At 58.8% G+C, this 18,704-nt stretch overlaps 1 protein-coding gene across 2 annotated transcripts in view; it reads left to right on the top strand.

The window, feature by feature from the left end:
* GRK5 (G protein-coupled receptor kinase 5) overlaps window positions 1-18,704 on the top strand; it is a 97,297-nt gene that overhangs the window by 76,175 nt on the left and 2,418 nt on the right. For both annotated transcript variants that reach the window (XM_014550574.1, XM_014550575.1), the window contains 9 exons: window positions 1,782-1,874; window positions 6,603-6,666; window positions 7,544-7,684; window positions 10,799-10,989; window positions 13,285-13,322; window positions 14,966-15,055; window positions 15,626-15,834; window positions 17,475-17,612; window positions 18,544-18,681. In XM_014550574.1, the coding sequence (XP_014406060.1) occupies window positions 1,782-1,874; window positions 6,603-6,666; window positions 7,544-7,684; window positions 10,799-10,989; window positions 13,285-13,322; window positions 14,966-15,055; window positions 15,626-15,834; window positions 17,475-17,612; window positions 18,544-18,681 (1,102 nt within the window). The remainder of the gene's footprint in view (window positions 1-1,781; window positions 1,875-6,602; window positions 6,667-7,543; window positions 7,685-10,798; window positions 10,990-13,284; window positions 13,323-14,965; window positions 15,056-15,625; window positions 15,835-17,474; window positions 17,613-18,543; window positions 18,682-18,704) is intronic.

The following is an 18,704-nucleotide window of genomic DNA, read 5'->3' as shown; positions in this document are numbered from 1 at the left end:
CGGGGCGGGGCTGGTCTGCAGTGGCCAGGGCCCCAGCCAAGCCGCCCAGACATGTGTAGACTCCTTAAGAAGGGAAAAAGATACCAGGGGGCCGAGTCCAAAGAAAACATCTGCTTCAAAGGGTGTTGAAAGCAGTGGCTCTCCAGGCTGTTGAGACAGAGAAATGTGCAAAAATTTGACCCGGTCTGGGTGGTTTGGAAATCCTTCCCAGGCCCCCCAAACCCCTCCGCTGCCACCAAACCGAGCCGGGGGGGCACTGCTGCAGGGGGGTGCCTTCTCTGACACCCCATCACCTCTGCGGGGCATACAACGACACTCATGGGACAGGAGATAAGTCGGTGCCAGCGCTGTACCAATCAAGCCCCCGCAGACCCCCCACCACACTACAAAGGCTTAACACACACCTGTTCATGTGCCCACACACACCGCTCCCCATAAGCTGACAGGTGTGTGCACACACATACCTACATGCCAAGAGGCCTCTGGAGCCAGGCCACCCACACGGCTGGATGAGTCTGGGACTTCGCTGTGCCCTTGCTCAGCCTCTGCACCGCAGACATCGACTGGGTGCCTGCTGCGTGCCTGCACCATGCTTGGTGCTGGGGGTGCCATGGTGAGCAGGACCCAGCCCGGCTCTCAGAGCTCACTGGCAGGTGGGGGACAGGAAAGCCAGCACCCGTGCCCGGGCAGCGGGATGATGAGGACGGACACGAGGGAGGCCGGCTGGGGGCCAGCCCCGTGCTAGGTGCCAAGCAGAGTCCCCCACGAACAGGAACAAACCTGGTTGCTGCCCTCTTAGAACTGGCCGAGGGTCAGGTCTGAAACTGGGCTGTCCCCCTGAGGTCGTGGTCATCCTGACCCCCACGTCAGCCCTGGGTTTCCGGTTTGGCAGGACACAGCCTCTAACGTGCATGTCCTCTCCGTTCCCCGGGTCCCAAGTGCCCGGCCAGGTTGGTCAGCATCGCCACTTTTCAAAGGGGAGCAGCCCGTCCCTGCCTGCAGCCAGGTTCCCAGCCCGGACCAGGCCCACCGCAGGTGACCAGTAAACTCTGCTGCAGGGATGAAAATCTCCCTGCGGCTTTGCTGGTCCTGGACCCAGTTCAGAGCCTGGGCCCTCAGGGCCACATCCCCACTTGGCCCCCACCACCCACTATCTCAGACTCCCTCCCCTGCACCCAACTAAGTCTGCTCTGTTGTCATTTCAGCACCTGTGCCTTCTCCAGAGAGATCTCCCTGACCCCAGGGACCTCCCTTAACTCTCATAACGTGTCCCTGGCGTCATGTGTTTAGTATTTGTCACTTACCCAATCCCGATGCCACCCGAGTGCTCATGGCTGCCCCAGGCCACGTGTGCCCGTGGCAGGTGCTCAGGGCTATGGGCGGGGCCAGCTGGGCAGTCTCCAACAACCTCCTAGGTCAGTGGTCAGCAAACTCATTAGTCAACAGAGCCAAATATCAACAGTACAACAATTGAAATTTCTTTTGAGAGCCAAATTTTTTAAACTTAAACTATATAGGTAGGTACATTGTTATTAACTTAATTAGGGAGCTCCTAAGGCTTAGGAAGAGCCACACTCAAGGGGCCAAAGAGCCGCATGTGGCTCGAGAGCCGCAGTTTGCCGACCACGGTCCTAGGATGACGGGGCCTCTGACCCCTGTGTGTCTGCATTTCCAAAGCCTGAAAGTGGATGAGGCCGGGTGTTAACCGGCTGGACACGGCTCTGCCCATCTGCTGGAGACCAGGATTGTGAATGTTTCTGTCTGTGTTCCCCCCTGAGCAGGTCTGTCCACGACTACCTGCGGGGAGGGCCCTTCCGTGAGTACCTGGACAGCATGTATTTTGATCGCTTTCTCCAGTGGAAGTGGTTGGAAAGGTGAGTGCGGCCCTGGCGCTGGCGCTCCCCACGCACGCGTGTGCCAGTGTGTGTGTGGGGGCGGGGGGGGGCAGGTTTTCACCTAAGCAGTCGTATAAGAACCAGTTCCCTCCGTGGGCCGACGGTCCCCATAACATGAACTGCCTGTCCCCTGTGTGTTGGTCTAGAAGCGCCCTGCCTGTGCTTGCTGGCGTGTGCTTACCCGCCGCTCACCCCTCAGGCACACGCACTCACAGCAGCTTCTTCTTTCTTTCTGTCCTTGGGAATTCTTCCTCCACCAGCAAGTGAAGAGCTGCCAGATCCTCTGATGAGCTGCACATCCTCTGTTTTACCCAATCGCCTCTTTCTTTAAAAAATACGTTTTTATTGATTTCAGAAAGAGGAAGGGAGAGGGAGAGAGACATCGAGGATGAGAAAGAAACATTGATTGGCTGCCTCCTGCACAGCACCTACTGGGGATCAAGCCCACAACCCAGGCATGTGCCCTGACCAGGAATCGAACCATGACCTTCTGGTTCAACACTGAGCCACGCTGGCCAGGCAATAACAATATAGTTAAAAATACAAATAAATAAATAAATAAATAAATAAATAAATCCACACTGAGCTGGTAGACATGGTGGGGGTGTCCCGTTCCACAGCCCAGACTTCCCTGTGCCCTGAGGCCTGGCACGCATGCCATCGGGGCACGTGTGGTTGTAGAGCAAGGAGCCATCCTGACCCTGCACATGTGTTAACACCTTTGCTGGCCGAGTGCCCTGCAGATGCCCAGAGAGCACCCTGCCCGTCAGCCCCTGGAGGGCGTGTCTCTCCACCCCACCAACGGGGATGGCAGAGTGAGAAGGGGTCAGCCCACGACTGCCGCTGCTCACCTTGCACCTGCAGGAGGGACGGAGGAACGAAGGGCTGGCCCCACATCCTGCTGAGGGCATGGAGCCCCAGCCTGGGTCTGAGCCCGGCTCGGCCTCCTCTGGAGGGACCTCGGGAGGGCTGCTCGCCTCTCCACGCCTCGGCTTCATCCTTCAGGGGGGAAAATAACAGTGCCCGCCTTGCAGGCTTGGGGCGAGGAGGAGATGAGATTGGCAGGACGTGCCCAGGACAAGGTGCGTACTCGCCAGAGGTCAGCCGTTTGGCCCCAGGAGTAAACTCCTGACCCAGTTGTGGTCGATCCGAGATCATCAGTGTCAACGTCAGCGTCAGCGTGGCGGCTTCCTCGCACGTCTGGGATTGGAAGGAGCAGCGACCCTCGTGGGCAGTGGCGGGACGTATCCATCGAGCCCCACCCCACTTCCGGAAGCGCTGGGCTGTGTCACACAGGCCCCGATTTGCACCCACTTTCCCCAGAGCTGCAGTGTGGGCCAGGATGCGGAAGCCCTGGGCTGTGTCACACAGGCCCCGATCTGCACCCACTTTCCCCAGAGCTGCAGTGTGGGGCCAGGACACCAAACGTGGGCTCCTGCCTGGACTCCAGTTCCAACCCCACCACTTAGCAGCCGTGACCTTGGGCAGCTCATTCTACCTCTCAAGCCTAAGAATGGAGACAGTAATCATCTCGCCTCTCAAGGCAGGTGTGAGAATTGCATGAGTCCATGTACAAGGTGCTTCGAGTAGTGGGAACTGTTACCATAGAGACCCCCAGAAGGGGTCTGACACATAGCAGCCTTCAGAAGCCTTTGGATGAAAGTGCCTTTTCAATAGCTTTGTTTTACTAAAGATGCAGGCCTCAGAGAGGTTGATGGATTGGCCCTGGGTCACACAGCAAGAACCTGGCGAGGCTGGAACCTGAACTCCAGGTCCCTCACTCAATTCCTTCTACCCGGCACTCCCGTTCCAATGGGATCCTGTAGCTGCGGCCACTGACTTTCATTTTACTTGTCTGCACCGAGCACAGGAAACGGAGAAATGGACTTTTTAAATCGGAGAAGCTAAGCCCTTGCACTAAGTCGTTGACACCAGTATGTCAGGACACTGGCCTAGAAATGTCCTAAATGACTGACAACCCTCTTCTTCCCTCCCCACCCGCTACCAAGACCGTGGCCCTTAGTGGGATACTGTTGAAATATTAAAGGGATCTTTTTTCCCTCCCAAGGTTAACCAAGAAATTCCTCGGAAATTGTATCCCACTTATTCCCCCCAGCAGAGGAGCGCTGCGGTAATGTCGCCCGGCTGTCTGTTCTCCATGTATCGTTAACGGTTGGGCCTGGACGCCTTCATGTGGTTTCGAGGGCGGCTGTAGGACACGCTCCCGGGCGATAGCGGACGAGGCGCCTGGTAGGGAGCTCCGGGCCCTGGCCGCTCCTGCAGAGGAGAGAGACAGAGTGATGGAGGGGCAGCCCTGGGCTGCCGACGGGGACCCCGCTGCCCAAGGACATGCCAGGGAGGGTGAGGCATAGCACGTGAATGCCGGGCGCCCTGGGTCTCGGGGACATCCTGTGAGAACAGGGACGGGATTTCCGGGAAAACCCACGTCCGCTCCAGGACCCAGCAGCCAGAAGAGTTTCTGTGGAAGATTCATTCAGGAGCTGCCGGTGGGTCACTGTCTTTCTTGAGCCGACCCAGGTCGTTGGCCCAATTCAGTCTCGTGCCAACCTCAACCCTGGTCAGGACTCTTGGAGTGGGCGTGGGAGTTGCTCAGAAAGAGTTCTGGCCTGGCTGGCATGGATCAGGGGTTGAGCTTCGACCTATGAACCAGGAGCTCACTGTTCGATTCCCAGTCAGGGCACATGCCCGGGTTGCAGGCTCGATCTCCAGTGTGGGGCAGGAGACAGCTCAATGATTCTTCTCTGTCATCATTGATGTTTTTCTCTCTCTCTCCCTCTCCTTTCCTCTGAAATCAATTTTTAAAAAGTTTTTTTTTTTTTTAGCAAACAAAAAAACCAAGTTCTGGTTCCAAGAGCCAGTGTTAACATTGTAAAGTGGATTGTTTGTTACTCACCTACCAGTTGACGGACATTTAGATTATTTCCATATCTCGACTATTATGAGTAACGCTACAGTGCACACGGGAGTAACGTGTGGTGTACACACACACCGTGGAATATTAATCAGCCTTGAAAAAGGAGACCTTGCCATTTTGTGACAATGTGGATCCATTTGGAAGATGCTTGCTAAGTGAAATAAGCCAGACTCTGAAAGACAAATATCACACGACCTCACTGATATGTGGAACCTAAAATAGTCAAATGCATAGAAGCAGAGAGTAGAATGCCAGGGGTGGTGAGGGGAGGAGAAATGGGGAGATGTTAGTCAAAGGGTGAAAAAGTTTCAGTTTTGCAGGATGAATACGTTGTGGGGGGTCGAATGGACAGCGTGGTGACCCTAGTTAACAAATACTGTATTGTGTGCTTGAAATTTGCTAGGAGGGTAGATCTTAAGTGTTCTCAACAGAAGGAGAGGGAGGAGGAGGGAACCAAGGGAATAGAATGTTAATTAGCTTGATTGCGGTGATCATTCCACAATGTATATATCAAAACATCAGGTTGTACACTGTCAATCATACCTCAGTAAAGCTGAAAAAAGGTTTAAGGGGGGAAAAAGCAAGCTGAATATTCATAGCCACACAGACCAGCGGTGGAAAAGCACAGGCTACCCACAGCCCAGGGTTCTTCGAAGCAACCAGAGGACCATCTGGTCTTTACTCCCCGCCCTGCGTCACAGTCAGAGGTTGGCTTTGGCTAATTGAAACGGGGAGTCGGGAGACACTACGCGACTATGACTTCATAGATTCCCCTCTGGCAGACGGGGTCTTGCAGTGTTGGAGCTCTAGGGGGGACGGCAAAGGGGCCCTGGGAGGTGGAGAGGTTGGAAGTGCGCCGACCTGCTGTGCAGGCTGAGCTAGATGCTGGGCAGGCCGAGCTAGATGCTGGGCAGGCCGAGCTAGATGCTGGGCAGGCCGAGCTAGATGCTGGGCAGGCCGAGCTAGATGCTGGGCAGGCCGAGCTAGATGCTGGGCAGGCCGAGCTAGATGCTGGGCAGGCTGAGCTAGATGCTGGGCAGGCTGAGCTAGATGTTGGGCTGGCTGAGCAAATGCTGGGCTGGCTGAGCAAATGCTGGGCTGGCTGAGCTAGATGAGATGCTGGGCTGAGCTAGATGCTGGGCTGGCCGAGCTAGATGCTGGGCTGGCTGAGCGAGATGCTGGGCTGGCTGGGATGCTGGGCTGAGGTAGATGCTGGGCTGGTGGGATGCGCAGGGGCAGGGAGGGCAGGTCTCCGTCATGCCCTCCAGGGGACACAGAGCCCCTGTGGCTCCGGGCCCCTCCCCTCTCCCTGCACCGGGCTCACAGCTTCCTTCGGAGCTGAGCCATCTGACTGGCACTTGGGGGAGAGAGGGGAAACCACAGGGAGGTTACTTGAAGCTGCTTTGCCTCACACGTTTCGCACCCTCCCCTCTCCCTGCACCGGGCTCACAGCTTCCTTCAGAGCTGAGCCATCTGACTGGCACTTGGGAGAGAGGGGACACCACAGGGAGGTCCCTTGAAGCTGCTTTGCCTCACACGTTTCGCGCCTTCTGCCTTCCTGCTTGCCTCCCAGGCTGCAGGGCTGCAGGCAGGTGGCCTGGGACTTGAACACCCAGCCCCAGAGCAAGCCCGTGAGGGACCCCTCGGCAGCGATCATTCCTGGGGTCCCCGGGGCATGGAGCTGTGCCTTGCACCGCCCAAGTCAGATGCTGCCGCTGTCTGTTGCATATGGTTATGCATCTTAACACCATGATTCTTGCTTTTTTTTTCAGGCAACCGATAACCAAAAACACCTTCAGGCAGTACCGAGTGCTGGGGAAGGGGGGCTTCGGGGAGGTGAGTGAGCACCCTGTTTCAGGTGACAGCTCCTGCACTCCAGTCCCCTTTCCTGTCCCTTCTATCTGCCTGGTGTTCCCGTGCTGGCTGGGTCCTAGGCCCTGTGGTGGAGAGCGCAGGGCCCGGGGCCTTTGGGAGGGGCAGGTATGTCTGCAGGGGGGAAGCAGGGTGCAGAGCAGCCCTCGCTGCCTGGGGCTGGGGGTGAGGCAGCCTCAGGTTCAGGTCCAGGGAGGAGAAACCGGTGCTGCTCTTGGCTGTGTTCGGAGGGAGAAGTGAGGACACGGGGGGCCAGATGACACTGCTTTACGGGCTGTTGTTCTCTGTCTGAGCTTCCCAAGAGGGGGACAGCCTGTGACTCTCACTTGGGGGTGAGGAAGCGGAGGTTCTGAATGGTGAGGGGACCCGGCCACAAGGGGCAGAACGAAGACGAGAACCCAAATGCCCTGTTTCCCGTTTCTCTGAGTCATACACTCGGGGTTCTCGGGGGTCTCCTGTCCCTGGTCCCCAACAAGCATCTTCCGCCTGCAGCCGGCACTTGAATGTGCCAAGTGGGCAATGGCTGCCTCTGGTTGGAAGCTGAGGACAGGAAGTGTAGTTGCCTCTGAGAGAGGGACGGACCTCAAGTCTCGGCGGCATCTACACGTTGCTGAAAATGGCGCATTCTGCACCTCCAAGGCTGGGCTCCATCCCAGGGCCAGAGGAGGGAGGGCGAGGTGGCCAGATCTCGAGGGTGTGGCCCGGGGCAGCCGTGGTCCAAGGCCAGGCCCAGCCGGCTCTGGCTCCATCCGTTCCCGACCCCTCGGCCCAGCGTCCTGGCCATGGAGGCGCTCAGCAGGCCTGTCGTGTCCCTCACCCGTGGTTCCTCCTTGCTCCGCAGGTCTGTGCCTGCCAGGTGCGGGCCACGGGGAAGATGTACGCCTGCAAGCGCTTGGAGAAGAAGAGGATCAAGAAGAGGAAAGGGGAGTCCATGGCCCTCAACGAGAAGCAGATCCTGGAGAAGGTCAACAGCCCGTTTGTGGTGAGCGTCCAGGGCTGAGTGACAGGCCACCTGCTGGTGACCGGGGCTTCTGTCCCTTGGGAAGCGGGTGGCCCTCCAGTGTGGCAGCTCCCCTCGCCAGGGAGAAGGAATGCAGCGGGAGGAATACCTGCATCCCAACGCGCCTCTGGGTCCTGGTGGCCGACGTCGTCCTGTCACAGAGCAGGCCTGGCTCCCTGTGTGTGGGACCGAGGCCTCTGTCCTGCAGGACCACCTTGTACACTGCTCGGTGGACTGAAGAAGCCCACCTGGGCCCCGCCGGGAGCTTCGTGTCCACAGGCCCCTGTAGACCGGTTTCCTCCCGGCGGACACCTTGGTGTTGGTATCCTCAGAGGCGCCATCGTGTGCGCATCTGCTGGGCTTCTCAGTCTAGGCTTTGCTCTGCTGCAGTAACAAATACACCCCGACTTGCTGCAGCTGAAAACACCAAGACCGTTCTTTTTTTATTTTTTGTATCTTTATATTTGTAGAGAGGAAAGGAGAGGAAAAGACAGAAACATCAATGATGAGAGAGAATCATTGATCGGTTGCTTCCTGCACTCCCTCCACTGGGGATTGAGCCTGAAATCCGGGCCTGTGCCCTGACCGGGAATTGAACCACGACCTCCTGGTTCAGAGGTCGACACTCAACCACTGAGCCACGCCGGCCGGGCCAACCAAGACGGTTCTGTCACTCACATAGAGTCCGGTCAGATCGGGCCCCCCTCCTCCTCCCTGCAGCTGCCCCGTCCGGAATAATGGAAGTGTGGGCAGGGGCGTGCGGGACGGTCACAGCCTCCCGCCCACAGCCCGTGGGCCAGAGCTGGTCCCTGCGGGGCCCAGGCCAGCTGCGGGGAGATGTGGAGGAGCACGTGGACATACGGTCAGCTCTAAATGTCCGCCACCTGTCACCATAAAAAACAATATGTGCACAAGGTAAAAATTCCAACGGCACAGACGGAGACAGAGGAAAACCAGAAGGCTCCCTCTCTGAGGAACCGTTCCAACATGTTGGAGTCATTACTTTTAGCCAATGTGATCTCACTAGACATCTTATGCTGCAATCTTTTTTTCCCCTTAAAATATAGATCTTTAAAAAAAAGCAAAAAATCCAGACTTATAGCTGCACCTTTTTAAAAAAAAAACAACAAAAAACTGTGCCCCCTTCCCTTGAGACATGGGAGAGTGAACCCTGGCCCGTGGGGCTGACCCCCACAGGGAGAGAGCGTCCTGGGGGTGAAGCCGCTGCGGACGAGGCTGCGCGTCCGCCCCTGAGCACCCCTGGCATGGCTCTGTGGACGTGTCCGGAGGCTGCACTTCCGCCCCTGAGCACCCCTGGCATGGCTCTGTGGACGTGTCCGGAGGCTGCATTCCTTGGCTGAGGAATGGCTGTGTCAGAGGGTGTGTGTGTTTTCCATTTGGTAGCTGTTCCCAACGGGCTCTCCACGCAGGTCGCCCAGTTAAACTCCTACCAGCTGTGCATGAGGCGAGGGAGGCCATCGGCCCAGGGCCTGCTCCACTCCCCAGAGGGGGTGGCTTTATAAGGTGACACTCAAGGGACAGAGGTGTGGTCTCTGTCTCATCCCGGCTGTCCCCACCGCTGGGGTGACGTGCTGTGTGGGAGGTGGCGGTCATCATTCTGGCTGTGAGCCTCTGTGTCACTAGCCCCTTTCAATAGTGACCCCAGGTCACCGCCTCCAGGCTGCCCATGGAGCCCTCGGGGGCAGGGCTGGCTATGGGGTTGGTGATGGTGGGTCCCGCTCAGGGAAAGGGCCTTCCTCTATGGTGCCCCGTCCTCTGCCCCTGGCGGGCTATTCCCATGCGCTCCTCCCGGAGCCCTTCCTCGGTGTCACCTGGACAGGTGTGCGACGGGGACGCAGAGCACAGCTCGCAGAGCTCGCGCCTTCGGCGCATTCTGCCTTTCCTCAGACGTGACCCGTTGTCCCTGTTTGCACCACGTTTTATGGATGCCAGAATCCATGTGTGCCAGCCCCTCGGTGAAGTGTCCTTTGCCCCAGACCCAGCCCTGCCCCTCCCCGGCCAAGCCCTCATCCGCAGAGCCTCAGGCACTGGTCTCCCTCCGCAAGGAGCTAGAGCAGCGGTTCTCAACCTGTGGGTCGCGACCCCTTTGGGGGTCGAACGACCCTTTCACAGGGGTCGCCTAAGACCAGGGGTCCTCAAACTACGGCCCTCGGGCCACATGCAAATACAAATATTGCATTTGTTCCCATTTTGTTTTATTACTTGAAAATAAGATCTGTGCAGTGTGCATAGGAATTTCTTCATAGTTTTTTTAAAACTATAGTCCGGCCCTCCAACGGTTTGAGGGACAGTGAACTGGCCCCCTGTTTAAAAAGTTTGAGGACCCCTGCCTAAGACCATCGGAAAACACATATATAATTACATATTTTTGCGATGAATCACTATGCTTTAATTATGTTCAATTTGTAACAATGAAAATACATCCTGCATATCAGATATTTACATTACGATTCATAACAGCAGCAAAATTACAGTTATGAAGTAGCAACGAAAATAATTTTATGGTTGGGGGTCACCACAACGTGAGGAACTGTATTAAAGGGTCGCGGCATTAGGAAGGTTGAGAACCACAGGGCTAGATCCTCTCTGTGGATGGTCCCTCTGGCCAGGCGTGTCCTGCGTGCCAGAGGGGACAGTCTTTGCCAAGTCTTGTTCTGCTTCTCGAAGGCCCTAGGCTACCACCCCGCCCGCTGCCTGTCCCTGCACTACGGGTGCCCGGAGGGCATGGGGCCTGCTTTTCTTGACCAGCCAACGGGGCCACTCAGTTTTGCCTGATGCACGCACATGCTTTTGTGGTGTAAATGCAAGAACACCATCCTGGCAGCACCCCTGAAAGGGCAGGGCCCCTCCCCTCGGCCTCCTCACCTGGAACCACCGGATGGGAAGGAGGGAGTCCTTCACCAGCTGAGAGGGGCAGCGGGCGGGGCGCGCCGAGGCTGTCAGGTTTCGGGGGTGGCGTGAAGCCGCTGAAGCTCCCCAGCCCAGCCGTCCCGCAGCTGCACGGGCCCTGAGAAGGGAGGGCGGAAGTGGGGGGCAGTGGCAGGACCTCACCTCGGTGCTGTCCTCTGCTCCCAGGTCAACCTGGCCTATGCCTACGAGACCAAGGACGCACTGTGCTTGGTCCTGACCATCATGAACGGGGGCGACCTGAAGTTCCACATCTACAACATGGGGAACCCCGGCTTCGAGGAGGAGCGGGCCCTGTTCTACGCAGCGGAGATCCTGTGCGGCCTGGAAGACCTGCACCTGGAGAACACCGTCTACAGGTGAGCCGGTCCCGCCTGGCCTTCCGCCTGCGTCTGGGTGGGTGGGGATGGGACCCGAGGCCTGATCATGGTCCTCACAGGTGAGGGTGCAGACTCCCACTGAAACAGAGTAAGTGAGGTGGGCTGCTTAGGGGGCAAGTGCCCAGGAAAGCTTGGTGGAGCCTGTTGGCCGTGACCTGGACCAGCCCTAGGAAGACTGGGGGGTGGCCACCACAAGCAGGCCTGCGTCCATCCACACCGCCCGACGTGGCAGGCCCAGGGTCCAGGCTCTGTGAACAGCGCCCAGCGTGAGGCTCAGGGCCAACATGATGGCTGGTGCTCACCTGGACCACCGCCTCCCACACTGCCCGTCTCCCTGGGCGGGGCTTGTCGCACGGCCTCCACGAAGCATCTTCACAATCTGAAGATGGACTTCTGAAACAGTCCACCGTCTGTTTAAATGGTGGCTGATCTGGATATTTCGGTATGGAAGTTACTTCACATTTTTAAAGGCATCCAGTGGAATCTCATTGCTGTAGCAAGTTGATTTCCACCATCGTCTATCTAAACATGCATAAAGCTCTTTAATGGTGAGGAACTTCCTATCATTTTCTATTCCCCACCTCCCTCACAAAATGTTATTATAATGTAATATATTTTTTTGCCTAAGACTCTTTTATTGAAATATGTGGATACATGTAAGATTTTTTTTTAATTTCCTATGATCATAAGGCTCTACGTGTTCAAATCATTTCTTCTGTTGAGTTGCCGTTATAATTATTACGACTAGATCCCACTTCTGATGGGGCCCAGGGCTTTTTATACCTGGAGCAGGACCCCATAATGATTCATTTTCAAGAGGGCCCAGAGCCTGCTTTTCTTGGGTCACTGGCAGAAGAGCTGTTGAGAAAGGGCAGGTGGGAGGGACCCCAGAGGAAGGAGGGCACCCTGGTGTTAGGGATCCGGAAACGCACATTCCTGAAACTGCCGACAGGTGAGTGGACAGTCCCCAGCGACCCCGCTCCCACACACCCGCTCGCAGACCTGGGCCATGGCGCTCTGGGTGGAGATTACCTGGGGAGACCAAGAAGGCTTTGAAAACCAGGAGGTTGGTCTTGGTGCATGCCTCCCGCCTCGACCATCTCCCCAGTTATGCTTTTGTTTGGTTTTCACTCAAGTGAGAAGGGAGTCGAACAATTTTCCTAAGTGTCGGAAAAAGAATCCTCCACCTGAGTGCCCTTCATTTACAAGAAGACGAGAAGGCAGCTCCGAGTCCAAGCCGGCCGCTCGCCTGGCCTCTCCTCCCGTGGGCTCGGGCCCTGCCCGCTGGCCAGCTGGCGTATGGAAGCCCTGGCTCTTGCCCTTATTTGGGATTGTTAACACATCAAAAGAATGCAAATTAAATAACAACAGCAACAAAATGTATTTTGTAATGAATAACTCCATACAAATACCAATCAGCACTTTGGGGCCCACTGGACGGGCAGTCACCACCCCGGGGACAGCTGCCGCCCGTTCCATAAACAAAGCCAGTTGGTGGAGAACCAACCCTCAGTCCAGAGCCGTGGACTGCTTGCCCAGCAGCTTACCTGAGCGGCACACGCCATCCTACTGGCTGTTGGTTTACCCTCGGGGAGACCTTTTACTAGGAAAACCAGACAGTCCTGCTGCCTCTTCCCCCTCCTGGGAACTAATGGAGAGGTTCCCTCTCCTAAGAGCATGATGATGTCATCAAAGGGAAGACAGACACTGGGGTCCGGGGGAGGTGGCCACGCCTACAGCCGCGCCTTCCGGCCGTGCTCTCTTCCCGCTGTAGCTCAGCTGGAGTTGGGGGGGTGCCAGGCTCCTGGGGGCCCCATTCCCAGGGGGTCTTTCTCCAGGGGGCACCTTCCTCTTCCCTGCAGTTCTCTGTGCCAGTTCTGCAGCTGGCGCTTTGTTCTCAAGTGTCTCTGCCTTTATTCCCAGGCCCTGCTCTGCCTTCCGGGCATCCTGAGACCTGGGGGGGAGAGGGGGGCGGTCTTCCCAGCCCTGGAGGGGTCTGTCACCACCCCAGCCAGCGGTATTCTCAGGCCTGGCAGCTGGCAGCGCGTGGAGGAGCCAGGACCAGCCTTTGCCTAACCTCCTTCCTATCACTCTCCAGCGCGGAGCAGATGCCTATGGCGCAGGGCGGGCGGAGAGAGATCAGCCCAGAGACCAGACAACCCGATGCGGGAAGGGAACTCTCAGGCCTGGCTGCCCACGGGGTCAGCCCAGAGGCCAGGGTGCCCTTGCTGCCCAGATGCCCACACTCACATGCCTGTGGTCTTTCCCTTCCAGGGATCTGAAACCCGAGAATATCCTGCTAGATGATTACGGTAAGTCAGGGAGTGGCTGGGGAGGTCCTTTTCCTGCTCTAGCTGAGGTGAGCATCGCAACCCAATGCAGAGGGCCTCTCGGAGACTCACCACCCTGGGCCCGCAGGGAGCAGTGGGCAAGGGGGAGGGGAGGAGCCACTTTGCTCCTCAGCCCTGGGAACCCAGAGAAGACCGTGGGCATGGACACAGCTCCTACGAGGAGAAGAAGCAACTTGGCTGGGCAGAGGGGGAGAGAGAGAGAGAGAGAGAGAGGTGGAGGGGAATGAGATGAGGTGTCCAGGATTTCAGAGATGTTGGGCACATACTGACCTCACACAATTTCTCTGCTCTTCATCTCCCTTGTTTTTCAATGGAAACATGGGTCCTGCCAACTTAGAGGCTTGAAGATGGGGGTGAGGCTCTGACAAGATAGCTTGAGGGGAAGCTATTCAGTCAGCCACAGCCAGCGAAACATGTGTTCGTCATTAGCGTTCGTGCATCGCCATTGTTACTGTCTCACACAGATGACAGGGCAGCCACGGGAACCCCTCCCAACTGTTAGCCTCTCACACTAAAGGGTGGGAAACAGTTTCCTCATTTTCAGTCTGACTAGATTTGCCCATCTCCACAGAGGGGGCAGGGCCAGCAGTCCCTGTGCCCATTTTACAGATGACAAGATTAAGGCTCAGAGGAGCCAAGCTGCCAGGGTCACCCAGCAATATCCGTGGGGAGCCGGGATCAGAGGCCAGGTCTCCTCAGTGTATTGATGGCCTGGCGATGCTGCCATGGGGAGCAGCAGGCAGAGGGTCCCGGACCTCGCTGCCCCTCTCGGATGAGCCCAGTGCCCACTGGGGTTCCTATCCTTCTGGTCTCAGAGCCACGCCCACCTCTGACCTGCATCCCCGTGACGTGAATCCACGTGCTCCCTCTACCTTTCCTGCCTTTATCTGGGGCCAGAGCTGGGGGCCTCACACAGCTCCGACCTGGCCGGGGTCCCTGTCACTGGGCCTTGCTCAGGTCCAGGCTGTGGGGGCCCCGGCACTCACCCACGGGGGAGGGGGAGTGGTCCTGCCTGCAGGGTCATATGTGGCTGTGACATCCCCCTTGTCCCTGGTGGGGGCCACCAGGGGAGACAACACAGAGGCTGACCTCAGCACCGTCGTCTCTGCTTTGGGGGTTCAGTCTGGGACCAGGGGCTCCAATCCATCTCCCAGTCTCCAGGGGCCTGGGCATCGTCCCATCTTGTTTTTCCAAAGGGAGAAAACAACCTCCAAAGACCATCTCGGCAGGACGGGAAGTTGCTTCCCAAATTGCTTTATAATTTTTCCCCTTAAGCAAATTGTTGCAAAATGTCAGGAGAATCTCACATTTTTTCCGTGAAGCAATCCCGGAATCAGGCCAAGGCATTTGAAACCCGCTGACCTCAGCCTTCCAAGGAGCCCATTAGTGCGTTGCATGAGGCAGGTTGCCCGTGTCCAGCCAAGTGCAGGCGGCCCCGCATCTGACACCTGAGTCTCCCCAGGGCCTGCAGTCGCCCTGAGACGGTAGATCGGGGTCCCCCTCTTCCTGCCCCAGGGCACGCCGCAAGTCTAAGGCCCTGCCCAGGGTGGTCCAGTGTCACATGACCGTCCCAGGGTCCCACTGACCCTGCCCTTCCCCCTCAGGCCACATTAGGATCTCCGACCTGGGCCTGGCCGTGAAGATCCCCGAGGGAGACCTGATCCGAGGCCGGGTGGGCACCGTCGGCTACATGGGTGAGTGTGGGCGCGGCCCCCTCCCCCTCACCCCCCACGTGGATCCCTGGCCTCATTGTGCCACTCTGATCAGAAGTAGGGGCTCTTCTGACGGTGGGAGGTGGGCGGTCTTAGCCAGGGTGCGTGGAGCCCCAAGTGTGACTGGACTAAACCCAGTTCTCTGCAACCCCCACCTCCAGCCCACCTGCGTCTAAAGCCAGTCCACTTCGGGGTCAGTGGCCAGGCTGGCACACAGTGATGCTCAGGAGGAGGCCCCGTTGAAGTCAGGGTCCAGTGGCTGGTGGACAGCCTTTTGGGGAGACCCATGACAGGAGGGAGGCCATGAGGGTGCCAAGCATGACTCTAAGCAGAGAGCAGCCTGGGGCCCTGCCCTGCCCCCCCTGAGCCGACTCCCGACCATCCTCCTGGGGCTGCAGGGAAGAGGCCTAGAGCTACATCCAGTCCCTGGCACCTGCTTCCAGTTAGGGAGGAGGAGCTGGACCCGGCTGGCATGAGTCACAGCCCAAGCCGGGCGCCTGGACTCTGCTGCCACCAGCGGCCTCTCACCTCGCTCTCTCCCTCCTCGCCCAGCTCCCGAAGTCCTGAACAACCAGAGGTACGGCCTGAGCCCCGACTACTGGGGTCTGGGCTGCCTCCTCTACGAGATGATCGAGGGCCAGTCGCCGTTCCGGGGCCGCAAGGAGAAGGTGAAGCGGGAGGAGGTGGACCGCCGGGTCCTGGAGACGGAGGAGGTGTACTCCCACAAGTTCTCCGAGGAGGCCAAGTCCATCTGTAAAATGGTGAGCTCCCGGGGCCCGCTGTCCTCGCCCCGGGCTGGGCCACTTCCTCTGCAGCCCCAGCCTGACCTCTGCAGCCCCAGCCTGGCGTCAGAGCCCTGGGAAGGAAGATGGGGCTGGGCCTGCCACCTGTCGTTTGCATGTGGGACACTCAGGGAGGGGCAGCATGCACACATGCAAACACGCACCGGAACCACCGGTGGCTGGGCTCCTGCCCACCTGCCCGGGCCTCCAAGGAAACAGGTGGTCATGGCCGTGGAGGTGGGTGGGGGACCGGAGGAGCGAGGCGGCACAAGGCGGTCAGCGGGGACGTGGGCTCCCAGGGATGCTGGGAAACCCGGCTGGTGTGCTAACAAGACTCGGTTCTGTCAGGCGAGGTCCGTATGCAGCGGCACCACACTGGGTGAGGGATAGCGGAGGGCAGCACCACGTGTCCCAGGTCAGGGTCGGGGTTCAGAGAAGCAGGTCTGGAGAGACCCCCCCCAACAGGGGCGTGGGATGTGCTGAGCGGGCAGAGGGCAGAGGCACAGAGGGCCCCTCCCTGCCCGCATCATGGGCTTTGGCACATGGCTTTGGGGCACCAGCACTGGGCGCTGCTGTTTCTCTGCTGCCCCCTGGTGTGCACTGAGAGAAAGGCAGCGGCCACGCCTGGGGATCCTGGTGTCAAACCCATGTCCCTCATCTTCTGTAACTGGAAGGATGACCAGAGGCCTTGCTCCGTCTTCTGACAAATGACCCTGTGCTTCTTCTGTGTCCTTAACCACGGTCTCTCTGGTCTGGCAGCCAGGCCGGCCCTGTCCCCTCCAGGCACCAGCTCAGGACATAGTAGGGCCAGGAAGCTGGTCCCTGACCCAGATTCTGTCCCTCATTCGGTCTTGGCGGCCACAAGACCTTTCCCTGCTCCTGGGGTCCAGACATGCATGCATCCCCGGTCCTGTCTCTAGGCCAGTCCTCAGCCCCACCTTCCTTAGGCCCCTGCTGAGTCCCAGCACTGGTCCCTCCCCTCCCCTCCAGCTCCTGTCCTCTGGCCCCTCGGCCTCCCTGACCCCCAAGTGAGCAGCTAACTTGCGTTCCTCTGACCCCATGTGTTACATCCATGTTGCCTCCAACTTTAAACATGATCTCGCTGAGGCCAAACCCTCAGTGTCCTCTATCCCTCCCTTCCTCCCTCCCTCCCTCCCTCTCCCCCTTCCTTCCCTTCTTTCTCCCTCACCCGCCCCCAGGGGTTTGCACTTGTGAGTTGAGTAAATGAACTGGAGACCTACAGACCTACCGAGTCCTTGCCCTTTGTCAGTTCCCTGTGGCAGAAGGTCACCCCAGTTCAGCAAGCGTCAGTGGGTGCCCGAATTCACGGGTGCTGGGCATGTGGTCCCGGGGAGACACAGACAGGAGTCTTGCTCCCCCGGGGGCTCCAGGCATCCGGCACTGTGAACGCGGGACCACAGAGCTCACAGCGGCTCAGAAGGCGCTGAAGCGAGGCCTGAGCAGGGCCGGGCGGTGTCTGTCGGGCACCTGGGTGGCACAGGCTGGAGGAGGGGCACCGGGGAGTCCCAGGGATGCCCCATGAGGGAGATGACCACAGGCCTGACCTGCGGGAGCGACAAGGCTCCCGGCGTGGCCTCACGGGCTCTGTGTTGTCACAGCTGCTCACCAAAGACGCGAAGCAGAGGCTGGGCTGTCAGGAGGAGGGGGCCGCGGAGGTCAAGAGACACCCCTTCTTCAGGAACATGAACTTCAAGCGCTTGGAAGCCGGGATGTTGGACCCGCCCTTCATTCCAGATGTGAGTAGCCCCCCCAGCCCAGACAGAGCCTGTGCCCTGTTCCCAGCCTGGCACTCACCGAATGTCGGTTCCGGGCCTCGATCCCGGGGCCGAGGAGACCCGTGGGCAGGCGGCGGCCTCTGCCCTCCGGTGACAGACATGTCACCAGGGCTGGGGGCCCTGCATCCATCCTGGAGTCGCCTCCTCCATGAAGTCCTCATCCTCAGACCTCAGGCCCCAGAGCCCCTGGGAGGCTCAGTCCCAGCTTTGAGTTCCTGGAGGGAAGGCCGGCCTGAGTCATCTCTGTGGGTCTCAGCAGAGAGCAGCCCCCAGTGCGTGGCGGGGGGAGTGAGATAAAGATATTACCGCCAGCTCACGCATGCTTACAGCCCAGGCACAGGTGCTCCCATAGCCCGGCCTGCAGGTGGGGACACAGGCCTATGGGACATGGGACTTTTCCAAAATTCCTAAGCACCAGCGCTGGGAGCCAGCCCGGCCCGCTGGCTGCAGAGCCTGGGTGCCCAGCCCCTTGGTGCCCCGTAATGTGAGAGGGGGTTGGGAGGGCCCCCCCGGGAGGCGTCCGTGGCTGCGTGTTCCTCGGGCCTGGCCCTGGGAACCAGCATTCGCTCTCTATGGCAGGTGGCCCAGAGCCCCAAACAGAAAGGACTTTGGAAACAGTTTCCCCGTCCCAGTCCTGGGCCCTTTGGGGAACAAAGACTGTGTGATGGAGGAGTGGGCTGCAGGGCGCTGAGCAGGGTGAACTCAGGGATGGGGTGACCGGCATGTGAGGCCTGAGGGCAGCAGGGCCCTGGACACTCTGAGCTCCAGGTTCCCGGTGGGGGTGGGGGGCTCAGGCAGACGCCCCCTGCTTCCCCCATCAAAGCCCCAGGCCTGGCTGGGGACGGTGGCGCCAGGGCGGGGCCCGTGTGACCGCTCGCTTGCTCTGCCCCAGCCCCGGGCCGTGTACTGTAAGGACGTGCTGGACATTGAGCAGTTCTCCACCGTGAAGGGCGTCAACCTGGACCACACGGACGACGACTTCTACTCCAAGTTCTCCACAGGCTCCGTGCCCATCCCCTGGCAGAACGAGGTCAGCGCTGGGCGGCCGCCTCG

The sequence above is a fragment of the Myotis brandtii genome, unplaced genomic scaffold (assembly GCF_000412655.1).
Source record: "Myotis brandtii unplaced genomic scaffold, ASM41265v1 scaffold604, whole genome shotgun sequence".
Classification (NCBI taxonomy): domain Eukaryota; kingdom Metazoa; phylum Chordata; class Mammalia; order Chiroptera; family Vespertilionidae; genus Myotis; species Myotis brandtii.
The sequence above is the reverse complement of the archived record's forward strand: the minus strand, read 5'-3'. Positions and strand labels throughout refer to the sequence as shown.